At 38.5% G+C, this 16599-nt stretch overlaps 1 protein-coding gene across 1 annotated transcript in view; it reads right to left on the reverse strand.

The window, feature by feature from the left end:
- Positions 1 to 16599, reverse strand: part of Lrp1b (LDL receptor related protein 1B) — a 2037254-nt gene that overhangs the window by 1310111 nt on the left and 710544 nt on the right. The window contains exon 3 of the mRNA XM_060390094.1: positions 5732 to 5869. Coding sequence (XP_060246077.1) covers positions 5732 to 5869 — 138 coding nt within the window. The remainder of the gene's footprint in view (positions 1 to 5731; positions 5870 to 16599) is intronic.

The following is a 16599-nucleotide window of genomic DNA, read 5'->3' on the forward strand; positions in this document are numbered from 1 at the left end:
TGGCACAGTTTCTTTCTTTTTTAGTTTTTTATTGTTATTATTATTATTTAATACAATTTATTGACTTCATGTCTCAACTGTAGCCCCCTCCCTCATCTTCTCCTAGTCCCACCCTCCATCCCTGTTCTCCACCCCATGTCCTTCCCCTAGTCCACTGACAGGGGAAGGCATCCTCCCCTACTATCTGATCCTAGCCTATCAGGTATCATCAGGACTGTCTGGGTCCTCTTTCTCTGTGGCTTAGTAAGGTCGCCTCACCAGGGGTAGGTGATCAAAGAGCAGGCAATCAAGTTCATGCCAGAGACAGCCCCTGCTTCCCTTACGAAGGGTCCCCAATTGATCATTCTCTGCAGGACCCACTGAGCTCAGATTTGTTGGATCTGTTGGTCTCCTCGTGGAGCTCCTGTCCCCTCCAGGTCTTTCTCTCTACCCCTTCCTCGAAAGGATTTCCAGCACTCTGCCCAAAGTCTGGGTATGAGTCGCAGCATCTGCGTCAATACCCTGCTGGGTAGAAGCTTTCAGAGGCCCTCTGTTGAAGGCTCCTCTCCCTGAAACAGTTTCTTAGTTGTAAATCTCTCCAGAAAGTTCTATAAACAATCAACATCAAATGACTGAAATTTTGTGGAAAACAAAACAAAGATAAAAAGATAGGAATATATTTTAATTGCTCTGTTTAGTCTCTATAGTCAACGAATTTGAATTCTTGACAAGAGGCTGAAGATGAAAGAGGATGTATTACCAGTGCTGAGTTACTATGGCATGCTAGCAGATCAAATAAGGGACAGAGGCAATTAAAAATGCTATTATTTCAAGAAAATAAGTGTGTGTGTGTGTGTGTGTGTGTGTATGTGTGTGTGTGTGTATGTGTGTGTGTGTGTGTGTGTGAAAACTTGCAAAAGACTCATGTGGCATTTCTGTGCATACACTCTGTGGTTGGGAGGTAATTCTTGCTTGTCGGAGGGTTTCATTTCTTAAAGACTTAAACTCCTCATATATTTACTATCTTTTGGCTTAAAAGAACCCTTACTATTTAATGAAATGAAAGTCTATGAATTAAATAGTTATATTCTTTTCTAGTGGCATGGAAATTGGAATAATTTTTTCTCAATGATTTGTAGATTTTTGAATTATTTTAATAGGATAGGAGCAGATTGTATCTGGAGAATACCATCTCCACTTGCATCCAAACGCACTTTCTCTTTGTCCAGGTAACAAAATCTCACTAGGGTTAGCATAGCAAAGAATGCCTCTTTCAAATTATCACCTAAAATGTGGTTATAATCAACTGTCCTAAGAAGATGAAACTTAAGATCGCATTCTTTGCATATGCCATGGTATGATCTCTGCTAGCTCCTTCTAGCACTCGCCATGCCTGAATGTGGATATCACACTATTATTTGTCTTTTATTGCACTTGCACTTTAGATAGGGAAATATTGCTACTACTCTGAAATGCTGTGTACGAAGACATGAAAATTTGAAAATACAATGTGGTTATTTTGCCAGTGCTTATTGTTATACACCTTACAAGCAAAATCCTGTATATAACTATGCCCATATAAAAATCCATTTTTCATCAAATGGAACTAAATTATGGAGATTAAAATATCTGTGTTACAGAAAATCATTAATAATAGATATTTTTATTATTTTGACTAGAAAGGAATTGATTTCACCAGGAAACATTCAGAAAACAATTCACCAAACACAAAAGCATTCCCAAGGCAAGAACATAATGTTCAAATCTTTAAGCTTTACTTATTATTAATTTTCATAAAAACTACAATATCCCACCAAATGTACTTTGAATCATTTATTAGAAGAAAGAGCCAAATTCGTTTCTGAGTCATGGCTTGGGCTTTGTGTGTAATTCTTTAAATTAGAGTACATGCTCTGGAAACAAGAATTTTTTAAAAGACAACAATGTTGGGAGAAATAATTCAGATGGAAGTACTCAGCACGGCAGTGCAAAGAGGACTTAACCACTTCTTTTCTTTTCTCTTTTATGATAATATGTATTTTTTTTACACAATTTATTCACTTTGTACTCTGGCTGTAGCCCCCTTCCTCATCTTCCCTGGTCCCACACTTCCCCCCGCCTTCCCCTTCCCAAGTCCACTGACAGGGGGCATTCTCCTACTATCAGACCCCATGCTATCAAGTCCCATCAGTACTGCCTGGATCCTCTTCCTCTGTGGGCTGGCAAGGTCATCCTGTCAGGTGGAAGTGATCAAAGAGCAGGCCACTGAGTTCATGTCAGAGACAGCCCTCAAAACTACTCTGAGATTCAATCTTACACCCATCAGAATGGCTAAGATCAAAAACTCAAGTGACAACACATGCTGGAGAGGATATGGAGAAAGGGAAACCCTCCTCCCTTGCTGGAGGGAGCACAAACTTATACAACCATTTTGGAAAACTGCAGCGCTTTCTCATAAAATTGGAAATAGCACTACCTCAAAACCCAGATGTATCACTCCTGGGCATATACACGAAAGACACTCCACCATGCAACAAGGACATTTACTCAACTATATTCACAGCAGCTTTATTTGTAATAGCCAGAACCTGGAAATGACCCACATGTCCCTCAAATGAAGAATGGATACTGAAATTGTGCTACATTCTTTCAATGGAATACTATGCAGCTATTAAAAACAAAGAAATCAATAAATTTGCAGGCAAGCTTCAAAAGATCATCCTGAGAAAGGAAAACCAGAACCAGAAAGACACTCTTGGTATATACTGACTTCTTCCCTTATTTTCTATCTCTAGCAGAAAGCTCCCTAGGTTATTGATAGTGATGGTACTTGAATTTGATGCTTTCAGAAACCACATTTTCAACATGTATCAGCACAGAGAAAGCACTCTGAATGCGGGGAGGCAGACTTCATTCATACAAAGCAATTTTGCTAACAACCAGCCACTTTTGCTTTAAAACAGAGCACATACATTGAGCAAATCTCATTTTCTCTGGAAGTCGTTTTTCTCTGTCCATATCTTGGAGGCCAATGAGTTATACACAGTTCTAAATTTATCTTTTCAGTGAAAAAAGTATTTAGGCACTCACTCTGGACTGACATGTCATTTAACCTTGTTCCTACAGTTCTACATAGTACATACAGACAGGCCATTGAGGATGCGGGAAGGAACCATTTTCTGACATAAACAGCAAATGTAAATTTAACTGTATTGCCTATTAACTCTAAGTCCACCGATCTAAAAGGCACACACTATGCATGAACATTTGAAAAAGATGTAGACAGTAAGTTTCTCAAAAAAACAAACAAACAAAATGGACATTTTGCCAACTGGTGACTTTTCAACATTACATACTTCCTAACTCTCAGACAAGTCCAGTTTTATTATATTATTTTTCTTTATGTCTATATCTGCATATATATGTATAGATATGTACATATGCCATCAAATTACCTGGAGTTTGCGTTACAGGCACCCTTGAGCTGCCCATCATCTCTACCGGGAACTGAATTAACATCCTCTCCAGAGTAACAAACGCTTAGCCACTCTTCCATCTATTCAGCTCTGTCTCTAGTTTTTTAAAACCTATGCTATTCCATGTACCTCACTGACCCTAATATGAGAAATATGTTCCTCTTTACATCCTAGTGTCAGTCTTCCACTATGGAGATATTTGATCCTACTTTTTCTTTCCTGGGCCCATCTTGAAATCTCTCTATGTAGAAATCAGACTCTGTCCCAACATAACTAAAACATGAGTTAGGCTCATGTTTTAAAAACCCTTTCAGTTGGCGTTCTCCATCCTTTGCTAGAATAGTAGTCTACTTAGAAGATGTCCTCTTCAGTTTCTATGGCCTCTAATACTACAAGTCTCTGCTTAAATTCCCTTCATATACTCCCAAGAGCCTACCTGACTTAGGCCTCCAGCTTGTCAGTCTCCACCCTCAGTTTCTTTTCTCTACAGGCCTTCTGTTCTCTCGCCCTTGCTCTCCTCAGGTCTGATCTTCACCTTCTTAACTCTCCGTGCCAAAAACTTTGACCTGAAGTTTACTCTGCCTCTGAGATGTGCAAGGATAAAGACAGAGCAGATAGACCAGAGATTGAGGGAATGCCCAACAGATGCCTGGCCCTTCCAAAGACCCATCTATCGAACAGTACCCACCTTTGACATTATGAAGGATACTTGGATAAGCCCGCAGACAGGAGCCTGTCAGAGTTGTCCTCTGAGGGCTTCTATCTAGCAGCACCTCAAAACAGATGCTGAAACTCATAACCAAGCATCAGCTGATGGGTAGGGAGTCTTCTGGAACAGTATGAGGAAAAAGGAAAGAACCCAGAAGTAACAGGAGCTCCAGTAAAGACAGCAGAGTCAACTAGCCAGGGCTCAAAAGGGTTTGCAGAGACTGAAGCACCAACCAAGGACCGTGCATCAACTGGACCTAGGCCCCCTACAAAGATGTAGCAGATGGGCAGCTTAGGCTTCAAGTGGGTCCTCTAGTTAGGGAAATGGGGTTTGCATCAGACAAGACTCACTTGATGGCTTTTGGATCACGTTCCCCTGGTGGGACTTCCTTGAGAGGACACAGGGGAAGAGCACAAGCTCAGTTCTGATGCAACTTGATGAATTAGGGTGGATGGGAAAGGGAGCTCCCCTTTTCTGAGGAGAAGTAAGGGGAGAGAGAGAGGGAGATGGGATGGGGCTGGGAGGGGAGGAATGAAAGGGTTACAATGACGCAATGTGAAGAAAATAAATAAATGAGAAAAAAATCTTTCATGTCTGTTTCCCTTCTTTCTATCTCTACCAAGGGGCTCCAGTATTTTCCTTTGATCCTGAAGGGGTGGCTATATAGTGGCAGAAGAAATAGTGACTGTTGGTAATTCTGTCACCAGACCTAACGTTGCTTCTTACCAGGTGGCTGAACAATTATGTTCCAAAAACTGGAGGCAGGGGACTGTTGCTGAGACACGAGTATAGAGAATATGAGATCTGGAGCACATCCCCATAGGTACTGTCTCCCACAGCTCGCCCTGGCCTTGGCTGGTAGTCTCACCTAGTGTGAGGACAGTTAGGAATAGGGACAGGTATGGAAGATTTCTTCTTTTACCCAGTGCTCGCTTGATTCCCCCTTTACTACACACGCTCTCATTCTTCTTAGTCTCATGTTCCTTTCTCTGTACCCCATACTCAGTGCTTTAGAATGCCCCAGTTTCGCTTACACTTTACTTTCTCTTTATCTCGAGTTTTTCTCTCATATCTTTGTAGAAATTATAGTCTGGTATTTATAAACATGTTAAAATTGCAAGAAAGTTAATAGTATAGTAGGACAGAAATAATACTAATGAAATATCTCCTGTGATACATCGATTTAAATATAAAACTGTAGGAGTGTTCCTGCTAATCATTTGTTTAAGACAAAGATTGAATAAACAAGGATTGTGGGCTGTCAATCTATGATAATAAATTACTCCTCCTCACTTGTCCTTTGCTCAAAAGAACAATTTTATATGAAATAGTTTTTTTGTAAAGCCCAGCTTCAAAATCTGGATGGGTGTTTGCTAACGTGTTTTTCAATAAAATGTGATAATTACACCTTTGAACTTCATACTGAGAGACTGGCAATAAGACCTATGCTCTTTCAATAACAGCTACAACTTCATTTGAAAGAAAAAGCATTTTGGCTTTTCTCTGATTTTTTTTTTAATTATACAAAGCTGAATACATCAATTACATTGTTCCACAACAGACTCACCCTGGCAATGCACTCCTTCGTCAGAGCCGTCTGGGCAGTCTAACACCCCATTGCACAGTTGTGACAAACGGACACAGGCACTGGTGCCATGACAAGCAATGTGATTCAAGGGGCACTTGATCTCCACCTCCTCGGGACCTTTAGGTGAGAGGAAAGAAAAGTCTGTGTATTAGCTTTGTTTTTCCGAGCATAAAAATTAATAGCTTTAATTAGGAAATAACACTGCAGACAACACTACTAGAGCTCAGCTCTGTTCTTCAGAAACATAAAGCTGCTCTGTGTGAATAGAAATCTCATCTTTTAAAAGGTCTATAGCACATGAAATGTTATACTTTTGCTTCAAATAACACGTTAAAACATAAATATACTTTTCAACCATTAACACGTCATGGATTGCAAGCCTGAGAATTGATTTTTCTCTATCTATTATTTCTGGATAAATTTGGCAAGGATGTCAAATTTCTTCAGTCTCCATTTTCTTAATAGTTAAAGGTAGTTAGAGGTAGTTAGTGACATTTTTTTCAAAACAATAACAATGTAACGATGAGAGTTGCCATTTATAAGTAGCTTGTTTTTTGTTGTGAACTCCTAAAGGAGGAAAAGTGCTACTTTTTTCACTTTCACCACTTAAATGAGAGATAATAATGAAGGTATAAATAGAGTGGTGTGAATTTATTGAATGTACAGGGGACTGTGCTTTTATAGAGCAAGGAAATATTTTTTTTTAGAAAAATTACATAAGGAAACAGAAAACAGTATTTCTAACAGTCAGATATACTATTGAATCCCTATTATGTATAAATTACTGGTCTATGTGATTTGTTTGGTTAATAAAGAGTATTTCCTCCCAACCTTTGCATTTTGGCTTACATAAAAAAATGACTCCTAATGACTTAGCATTATATTCATAGATGAATACACCTTCTCAAGAGAAGATTATTTTTTCCAGTAAATGGTTATTATCACAGAGACTCACACTTGTCAAGGTGTAAAGAATAAGAGACTGTGGGATGCTGTCTTTAGTGGGACATCTATATCACGCCTCCTTTCCTAAGGCCCAGGAGTCATTGTTTAAGAAGAAACATAAAGAATGTAAAATACGAAGGTGGTGATGGCTATAACCAAACTGATTCTTTCAAACACAGCATGGAGGCTGCTACACATGTGAATGCATAGTGTTTGTGATGCCTTGCTCAAGACCTGTGTCAAACCAGAAATAATCCAAACATGGAGAAGACAACTGAGCATCTAGCCACGGAGCTACTTGCAATTGATAGGTGCTGGGAGCAGAGTCCTTTTTCTTTAAAGGTGTGGCCCTAGTAAGTTGACTGTTTTCCAGTGGAAGACCATATATCCACAAATACAGGGGTAAGACAAATTGGATTTGAAGAAGAAAAACATGAGACATTGTTGGGTAAGTAGGGAAGAGGAGTGGATCTGGGAGGTGTTGGAAGGGAGGTGAATATGATCAAAACAGATCACATCAAATTTTCAAAGAACAAATAAATGTACTTCACATTAGCTAAAATGTTGCCACTAACAGAATTCTCTGCAATGCTGAGGTATATTTATATACTTTCTTCCATATAAGATTACTAATTTGTAATATCCTTATGATGCAGAAATGTGAAATACATATTATACAATATTTCTTTAACTTGAGTATTCATTATTTCTACAACTACCTATTTGGTTCAAATATCGGTGTATAGATATATTTATATTGATAAAATACAAATATGTTTGAGTTCATAAAAGATAAGGGTAAGTGAAGGATTGACTTTCTGAGTATTTTATGATTAACATGACATAAATTCATTTAAAACAAAAATTATGAAACTATGAATATTGATGGTCAACAGTTATAAAGCAATTCTTGAAAATTACGAATAAATGTCAAAGTGATGTTTAGGACAGTGGTGTATAGTGATATTTGTATAATTCCAAACGTGTGTAAAATCTGGAGAGATTTAAAAAAATTATAGTAAGGAAATGGAAGTCAATTAGTAACTTAAAACTTGCACTTGTTCAACGAAATGTAATTCTTGGGTAGGGCAATGAAAATATGACCATGTATTGATTGGCTGTGTACCTCTGCATCTGTTTCCATCAGCAACTGGATAAGGCCTCTCAGAAAACAGTTATGCTAGGCTCCTGTCTGCAAGCATAGCAGAATGTTAAGAGAGTCTGGGGTTAGCTTTCTCTCATGAGGTGGGTCTCAAGTTGGGCCAGTCTTTGGTTTGCCATTTTCCTCAACCTCTGCTCCATATTTATCCCTACACTTCCTGTAGGTGAAACAAATTTTGGGTCAAAGGTTTCTTGGTGGGTTGGTGTCCCCCACCCTCCACTGGACATTCTACCTGGCTACAGGAGGTGGCGACTTCAAGCTCCATATCTCCCTCGACTAGGTGTCTCAGGTAAGGTCACTCCTATAGACTCCCTTGTCACAAAGGACAAATTTCTGTTCTTCCAGTCCTCCATCTTCCACTGTCCACTCTTCCCATATCTGACCCCCACACTCTCTTCCTCCCAGTTCTCTCCTTCCATCTACTTCAGAAGTCTCTTTTATTTCTCCTTCTGAGTGAGATTCAAGCATCCTCCCTTGGGCCGCCTTGTCTTCTTTGGGTCTGTGGATTTTTGTATGGTGATGCTGTTCTTTATGGCTAATATCCACCTATAAAGGAGTACATACTATGTGTGTCTCTCTGGGTCTAGATTACCTCACTTAGGATGATCTTTTCTAGTTCCACCCATTTGCCTGCCAATTGCATGATGTCTTTGTTTTTAATAGCTGAATAGTATTCCATTGTCTAAATGTACCACATTTCTGTGGAAGAGTGGAAGGAAGGATTGAGAGAGCTACATGGATCAAGGACAGGACAAGACCTGGAGAGTAAGCTGGCTCCATGGGGCTCACAGAGCCTGGATCATCAACCAAAAAACATGCATGGACTGGATCTAGAAACTCCCCCAACACACACACACACACACACACACACACACACAGCAGACTTGCAGCTTGATCATCCTTTGGGTCCCTTAACAATGGGAATAGAGGCTGATAGAGGCTGTCTCTGACTCCTTTGCCTGCCTTTGGAGTCAGTTTCTCCTAGTTAGGCTCCCCTGCCTGGCCTCACTGTGAGGAGATGCACTTAGTCCTGCTGTGACTTGAGGTGCCATGATGGGCTGGTAGCCCTTGGAGGCCTCCTCCTCTCTCAGAAGAAGAAAGGAAACCAGAGGGAGGGAGAGTGAGGATGGGAGTGAGAGGAGAAGAGGGAGGGAGCTAGGATCAGACTATAAAGTGATTAAATAAATAAAAAGAGAAGAAAAATTAAAACATAATAAGTAAACTTGATTTAAGCTAAGTGGGTCTTATTTTATCTAACCAGCGTAGGTATTCCATTGCTATGTGCAATTAGCAATACACATGTAATGAAGGGGTGTTTCCTAAGGATGATTTGTGTCATTTTTCAAAAGGCTGCCTTACAGTGGGTGGCCCTGAAAATGAAGTACTTTTGGTTGGTAAATTATGTTTCTTTAGTCTCTACTTTGAAATAAGAACATTCTGAAAACCACATTTTGTAAGAATCTTTTAATAAAAAGACAGACTGCACCCCAAAATATGAAAGCAAAATATGACCATCTACAATAAGATAGCTATGAAAATAAAGAAGAATGCAGAAAAGACAGTCAAATTTGAGGCCAGAAGTAAGGCTCATCTTTTTACAAATTAAGAAAAAGGGCATATCTCAATTATTGATACACACACAATGATGAGAGTATTCTTTGCACTAACACACAGGATAAAAAGAGAAGCTGAACATACGCAGAGAAATGTGTGCTTTCTTTATACACCAGTTGAGGGAGTCTTCACTCTTGTCTCCATTTCCTCTGTTACCATGGAAACTGCATTGTAGCTCCAGCTTTGCTGGTTATGTTTCAGCCAACCCTTCCAAGACTCTCATACTAACGTATATCAAGAGAGTCATATAAAACTGAAGGTTCTTTGTAGAACTGGTCTCCATTTTGAGAGTTAATCCCATAGCTAATTATAATAGCTTAAATGCTTTTATCAATGTCAGAATTACTTAACTGGAACAGAGCAAAATCTATATACATACATACACATATATACATGCTACACAGACTCTGTAAACACACACACACACACACACACACATTTCTAAGAAAGTATGGGTTCCCAAACAGATTTATAAAGGTAAATGAAGCATTGATATTTCTAATTATTTCAAATAATATTTGTAAGATTAACATGAAACAAAGTCACTTAAAACTAAAATTCTGAAGTTATAAATATCTATCATCAACGATTATAAAACTAACCCTTGAAAATTAAGTGAGAGATAGCCATGTATTCATCAACAAAACTTTCCTTAAAGGCAGAGAATATAGGTATGTCACATGCTGGGGTAAAGCTGATTCTTGATCCTCTATGTTCATGTAAGCAAAAATTAATCCCATGATGTCCTTTTAGTCCCACCACTGCAGGAAGAAGAAAGGCAGTGTGATCACAGCTTCCCGTCATCCATCTGTGTGACAAAAGCCTGTGATGATGGACTCTGTGTGCATCTCTTCCTTAAGTGGCTCATCTACATCGCAAAAGGACATCAGTGACTGGACTTAGTAGGGGACATGTTTAAGTCTCCAAGGTATTAAGACATTTGGCCCCACTTTTGTGGTTTCTGAACCATCAAGAGTTAAAAAAGAAAATGCTGGAATGGATTGAAGAACAAAGCAGCAACTAGGAATTTCAAACAGTATATAGGCAGAAATTTCATCACATATTTTTTATAATCTAAACAATTCCAGTTCACTCAAACTAATTTTGTATATTATTATTATATTACTAAGTAATATAATAATATTAAGTGATATAATAAAATTTAATATATAACAGTTAGACATAGTCTTCCTTATAAAATTTATATTATAGTAATTCTCAAATACAGTATTTACTCTTGAAATTACACAATTTGCCCAATTAGCTGAAATAAACTTCATTTTTTAAAATTTTATTATTAGTTACATTTTATTAACTCTGTATCCCAGCTATATCCTGCTCCCTCATTCTCTCCCAATCCCACCCTTCCTCCCTCATCTCCTCCCAGCCCCTTTCCAAGTCCACTGATGGGGGGGACCTCCTCCCCATTCATCTGATCCTGTTTTATCAGGTATCTTCAGGACCAGCTGCAAAGTCCTCCTCTGTGGACTAGAAGGACTGCTCTTCCCTTGCAGGGGTGGGGAGGTCAAAGAGCCCGCCATTGAGTTCCTGTCAGAAATAATCCCTGTTCCCCTTATAAACTTCATTTTTAAAACTAAACTTTGCTTTTCTAACAAACCTCTTAGGCTGATATGATTCCTCTGTATTGTTTCAAAAATAAAATATATTATGAATGTGGAAAAATACTTGCCTTTGTTCAGTAATAAGATGCAAGAAAAGACATGTTTCATCTAATGTTTTCTCTAAGGATTCTGAGTTGGTTTTGTGATAGACAAACACCTCAACAGAAGTTGCACCAGAACTCAACACTGAACTCTCCATGCAGGCTGCTGTGTGAGACTACTTTCCGCTCCTGTCTACCAAGAACCATCCCTGTTGCCTTTTATCTGTACCTTTTCAGTGGTCCTATGTCTTCTTCCTGAAATCCAGTTAAATTCTCTTAACCTGTGCACAACCTTAACCTCTTGCTGAGTGAATAGTTTCCAAATAGCAACCTCATATCCTACTTTAAAATATCCCGTTAAACATATTTTTCAGGGTTTAGATTGTGCATGCCCCAGGTCTGTTCTCTGATTCTGCTCCACTCTCAACATTCTGCTGATTCAGTTTTCCTCAGCACAGTAAAATCTACCATATACCAGTCAAAGAGAACAAAAAATCAAGTACATAAAGTCATTCTTACAGGGACTTAAATTATAGCAAACATGATAAACTATGCATTATTTAAGGGCTTCCCTCAACTAGTAAACTGTAATCCTAAATATTCAATCATAGTTTTGTTTGTGGTGAAACAAAAGAACGCAGATTTCTTCAGAAACTTCCCTGGTTTCCTGTCTAAATCCATATCCTCCTTTGCTATCTCCTGCCTCTTGGACTTAACCACAGTTTTGGGGTCTCCATTTCTTCTGACTGAAGTACACAGAGTTCACATCCATTTCTTTCTACACTGCAGCATCCTCAGTCTAAAAAGCAGGGTTTTCAGTGTTGTGTGATCATTATTTTTTCCTAAAATGTTTTCCATACTGCTCCACACTCTGTAGTCCATCACTCAGGGCTGGTCCATGACTGTTATTTTCAAGCATTTTGCTTTGATATTAGACTGCGAGATATCTGGTATTAGTGATTATTTCCTTTTCATCTTTGGAATACAATCTCCTGACACAACCAGACACTCAATGTGCACTTGATGTCCCGTTGTTGAAAGAATACAGAGTAGAGAACACTGCTAATTAACATTTTTTCCTGACATACAAGAACTTAAAATTTTCTCCCATTAACACAATTAATTGATAAATTTCCACCAAGAGAACTTTCACCCTAGGACTACTTTAGTTTATAATGATTCTTAATTTCTGGCCAAATCAAAACAAAAATGTCTTGGCTTGCTTTCATTATCTAATTGAAATTTAATGAGGATTGCTTATAACTAATATTGAGATTTATATCTTGCTTTATTCAGTGTCCATTTTCACTCCCATTGCACACCTTATTCACTCTCTCTTCTCAAGTTTTCTTTATGTGAAACATGTAAACCTTCACTCTTTCCACTTTAATCAGAAATTAACTTTATAAAACATTTACTTTGTAATAGATTTTAGGTTTGTAATGGAATTTTACACACTTAGCTACATTCTTTCATAATTTAGTTCTGCCTGTGCTACCCCAGTCATCAAAATGGTATTTTGATTCAAGGGAAAACACAAAAGAAATTTATAGTATTTTAAATATAATTAAAATTAGATTCATGAACTTTAACTTCTAAATATGACTGTTGACTCACCATTTGTTAAAATAATATACGTGATTACACCCAAGGAAGGAAAAATATGAATAAAACATTCCTAATCCTCATTGCACTCAATCTAGCAGTAATTCAGGTAGACCAAATAATTTCTGAGGAAAACAGGTTTCTGTAATAGCTTTTTTGTTTACATACTTCAAATGGATGTTGTAAAGATTCAAGAGCCTGAAGAGTTGTAAAGATGATTGATTTTGTCTAGTGCCTCCCCTTAAGCCGTCTCTGACCTCTTCTAGTTTTCTTAGAGCCCTGAAAAGGGAAGTTTCACTTTGATAACATGTTCAAGTTTTCAAATCCTTTCTCTTTACTCCTAATGTTAGTAAGTCTCAGCGACAGAGAGTGAGCTATATGAACCACCTGCATGTACCATAAAGAACTGTATAAATTTAATGTATGAAAAACATGGCTGGGCACTCGGGAACCTTGTGTCATGTAGCAATGTGTCATAAAGCAATGGTGCCATTAGCACAGTCCACAGCGTGGACGATGGATGATGAATCTGTAAGTAGATAGCTGACAGTACAATTCTTTTAAATAGGAATTCTAAATCACGTCACTGTGCAAAAATCGTGTCTCGGGGCTCTACAAACAGTTTAGCCGTTAGGAATACCTGCTGTTCCTCCAGAGGACATCAGTTCTGCTCTTAGCACCTACAGCAGGTGTCTCACAGTAGTTTGCATTTCCTGTTCTTAGACATGGCCAATGAATGCTGTGTTTTGGCCTCTATGAGTACCTGGATACATGTGGGCTTCACAGATACACACTTATTTAAAAATACTAAAAATAAATGATAAAATGTTCTCATGTTGCTGTGTCCGTATGTATGTGAAGTGTGCTGATTTTAGAATACATCAAGTGATCTTCTAGCATTGTATTGACTTTTGGCATTTAAATAGCACATGCATATGAAGTTATAGCATTCTCCTGCTCACTGCTACAAGGAATGTTGCAGGGCAACATTCCACTAACTGGGAGGGAATTGCTTTTCTAAGACTTCACTTAGAGGCTACAATAATTAAAGGTTAGGTGCAGATGACCAGTGAAGACCCAAAAACCAAAAAGAAAAGAAATATAAATTCAACATGTACAAAATTCACAAAGAAAAATTAGTAGACTGTCATGGTCAATATTTTGATATTAATTACAAAATCAGGCCAACTCCCTGCTTGCCCATTGACCTTCCAGTATAATGGCAAATGGATTAAAAAGTAGCTAAAATATTATATTTTATTTTTTCTTGTATCTTTTAAAATTTATATTAATTACAGTTTATTCACTTTGTATCCCAGCTGTAACCCCCACATCCCTTCCCAATCCCACCCTCTGTCCCTCTTTCTCTCCTATGCCCCTCACCTAGTCCAATGATAGGGAGGTCCTCCTCCCCTTCTATCTGACCCTACTCTATCAGGTCTCAACAAGACTGGCTTCACTGTCCTCTTCAGTGGCCTGGTAATGGAGTTCCCCCCTCAGATGGAGGTAATCAAAGAGCCAGCCCATGAATTCATATCAGAGACAGTTACTGTTCCCATTACTGGGGAACCCTCTTAGACTGAGTTGCCATGGGGTACATCTGTGCAGGGGTTCTAGGTTATCTCCATGCAGGGTCCTTGTTTGGAGTATTGGTCTCACAAAAGACCCCAGTGCCCAGGATTTTTGCTTCTGTTGCTCTCCTTGTAGAGCTTCCGTCCCTTGCAGGTCTTTCTATCTCCCCCTGCTTTCATAAGATTCCCTGCACTCTGCCCAAAGTTTGGCTATGGGTCTCAACATCTGCTTTGATACCCTGTTAGGTAGAGTCTTATAGAGGCCCTCTGTGGTAGGCTCCTGTCGTGTTCCCTGTTTCCTCCCTCTTTCTATGTCCATCTTATTTGCCTTTCTGAATGAAGATTTATAGCATCTTACCCAGGGTCCTCCTCCTTGATTAGCTTCCTTAGGTGTACAGATTTTAGTATGTGTATCCTATCTTATAGGTCTAGTATCTACTTATAAGTGAGTATATACCATGTGTGTCTTCCTGCTGCTGGGATACCCCACACAGGATGATCTTTTCTAGATTCCACCATTTGCCTGCAAATTTCATGATTTCCTTGTTTTTAATTGCTGAGTAGGATTCCATTGTGTAAATGTACCACAATGTTTGTATCCATTCCTCAACTGAGGGACATCTGGGTTGTTTCCAGCTTCTGGCTATTACAAATAAAGCTGCTAGCCAGTCTTGAAGATACCTGACAAAACAGAGTCATATGAAAGGGGAGGAGGTCCTCCCCTATCAGTGGACTTGGAAAGGGGCAGGGAGGAGAAGAGGGAGGGAGGGTGGGATTGGGAAGGGAATGAGGGAGCAGCATACAGCTGGGACACAGAGTTAACAAAATGTAACTAATAAGAAAAATAAAATAAAACAAAGATTGGTGACAAAATAAATATTTCACAATAAAAAATAAAATAAAATAAAGCTTCTATGAACATGGTTGAGCAAATGTCCTTGTTGTATACTTGAGCATCTTTGGATCTATGCCTAGGAGTGGTATTGCCGGATCTGTTCTATATATTACTGTCTCTGCAATATTGCCTTCATTAAAACTCAATGCTAACAGGGCATTACAAGTTCAGTGCTTATTTAATTGTTTTAAATCCTCTTCTCTTCCATTCCAGACAGTATTTGCATGTTACTGCAACACTGATCTTTTTTGTTGTTGTTGTTGTTGTTGTTTTGAAAGGAACAGAAGAGACAGAAGAGAGTTTGTATAGGTAGAAGAGACCAAACAACGATAGCCAGGTGTGTGGGTCTCTGGAAATCTTAATATATAATTAATTCACAGCTCATTTGGCTAAATGATATGAGTCAACACTGCTTCATTTAGAAGTTAAAGTTCATAGCCAGGTGCAGAGCTACACACCTGTAATCCCAGCACTCTGGGAAGCACAGGCAGGCAGATTTCTTTGAGTTTGAGGCCAGTCTGGTCTACAGACAAAGCTACGCAGAGAAACCTTTCTCAAAATTCAAAAACCAACCAATAAACAAAACAAAATAAAACAAAACAAAAGGAAAAGTTCATTGATCCAACTTTAGTTATACTTCAAATACTCTAATTTCTTCTGTTACCTCCCCCTAATTAAATTAGTGTCTTGTTATCTGCATTAGCACATGAGAAACAAATTTATGGGATCCTAAACATATAACTAAGTATGTGCAAAATCATTAGTTCTATTCTAAGCATAAAAATTATAAAGTAAATGTGTTATCAAAGAGAAGAATATAATCTCATGTAATCAGACAAATATAGAAAAGCATTGTTCCTAGTATAAAGATAGTACATAATTTGCAGAAGATATAGCTCTGTTTTGGAGCTGAAACACTCAGTTTGAGAATACCCTTAATAAACACAGAACAGAAGCTACATGCTTCACCTCTGAAGCAGGTGCTCTGCTACTTGATCTCTTGGGCTCCTTTTCTATGGTATCATAATAATTCCTAGTTATGATTGAGAGGTCCAGGGCAGCATGGGAAACCTGACACCCTAGAAATAGACAGGACTGCTTGATACATGGCCCTCTCTTCAGACATTAGATAGGAAAAAACAATTCCAAGAAAGGGGGTTTTATACTTCCTGTGAAAGGGGGTCTTGCTCACTGCTACACGCAATGTTGCGGTATAACATTTCACTGTTACTAGAGCAGATACTGAGTCCATGCGTGTAAAAAGCATTGCTGCTGAACTCGATCCTGGCCAGTTAGGGGCACTGCTATGATACTATCAAGAGGGACATTTCTTAGAAATCTATAAAGGAAGATAATTGCTTTTCCTAGTATTCACTTACAGGCTTCAACAAT

This window comes from Meriones unguiculatus, chromosome 8 (assembly GCF_030254825.1).
Source record: "Meriones unguiculatus strain TT.TT164.6M chromosome 8, Bangor_MerUng_6.1, whole genome shotgun sequence".
NCBI lineage: Eukaryota > Metazoa > Chordata > Mammalia > Rodentia > Muridae > Meriones > Meriones unguiculatus.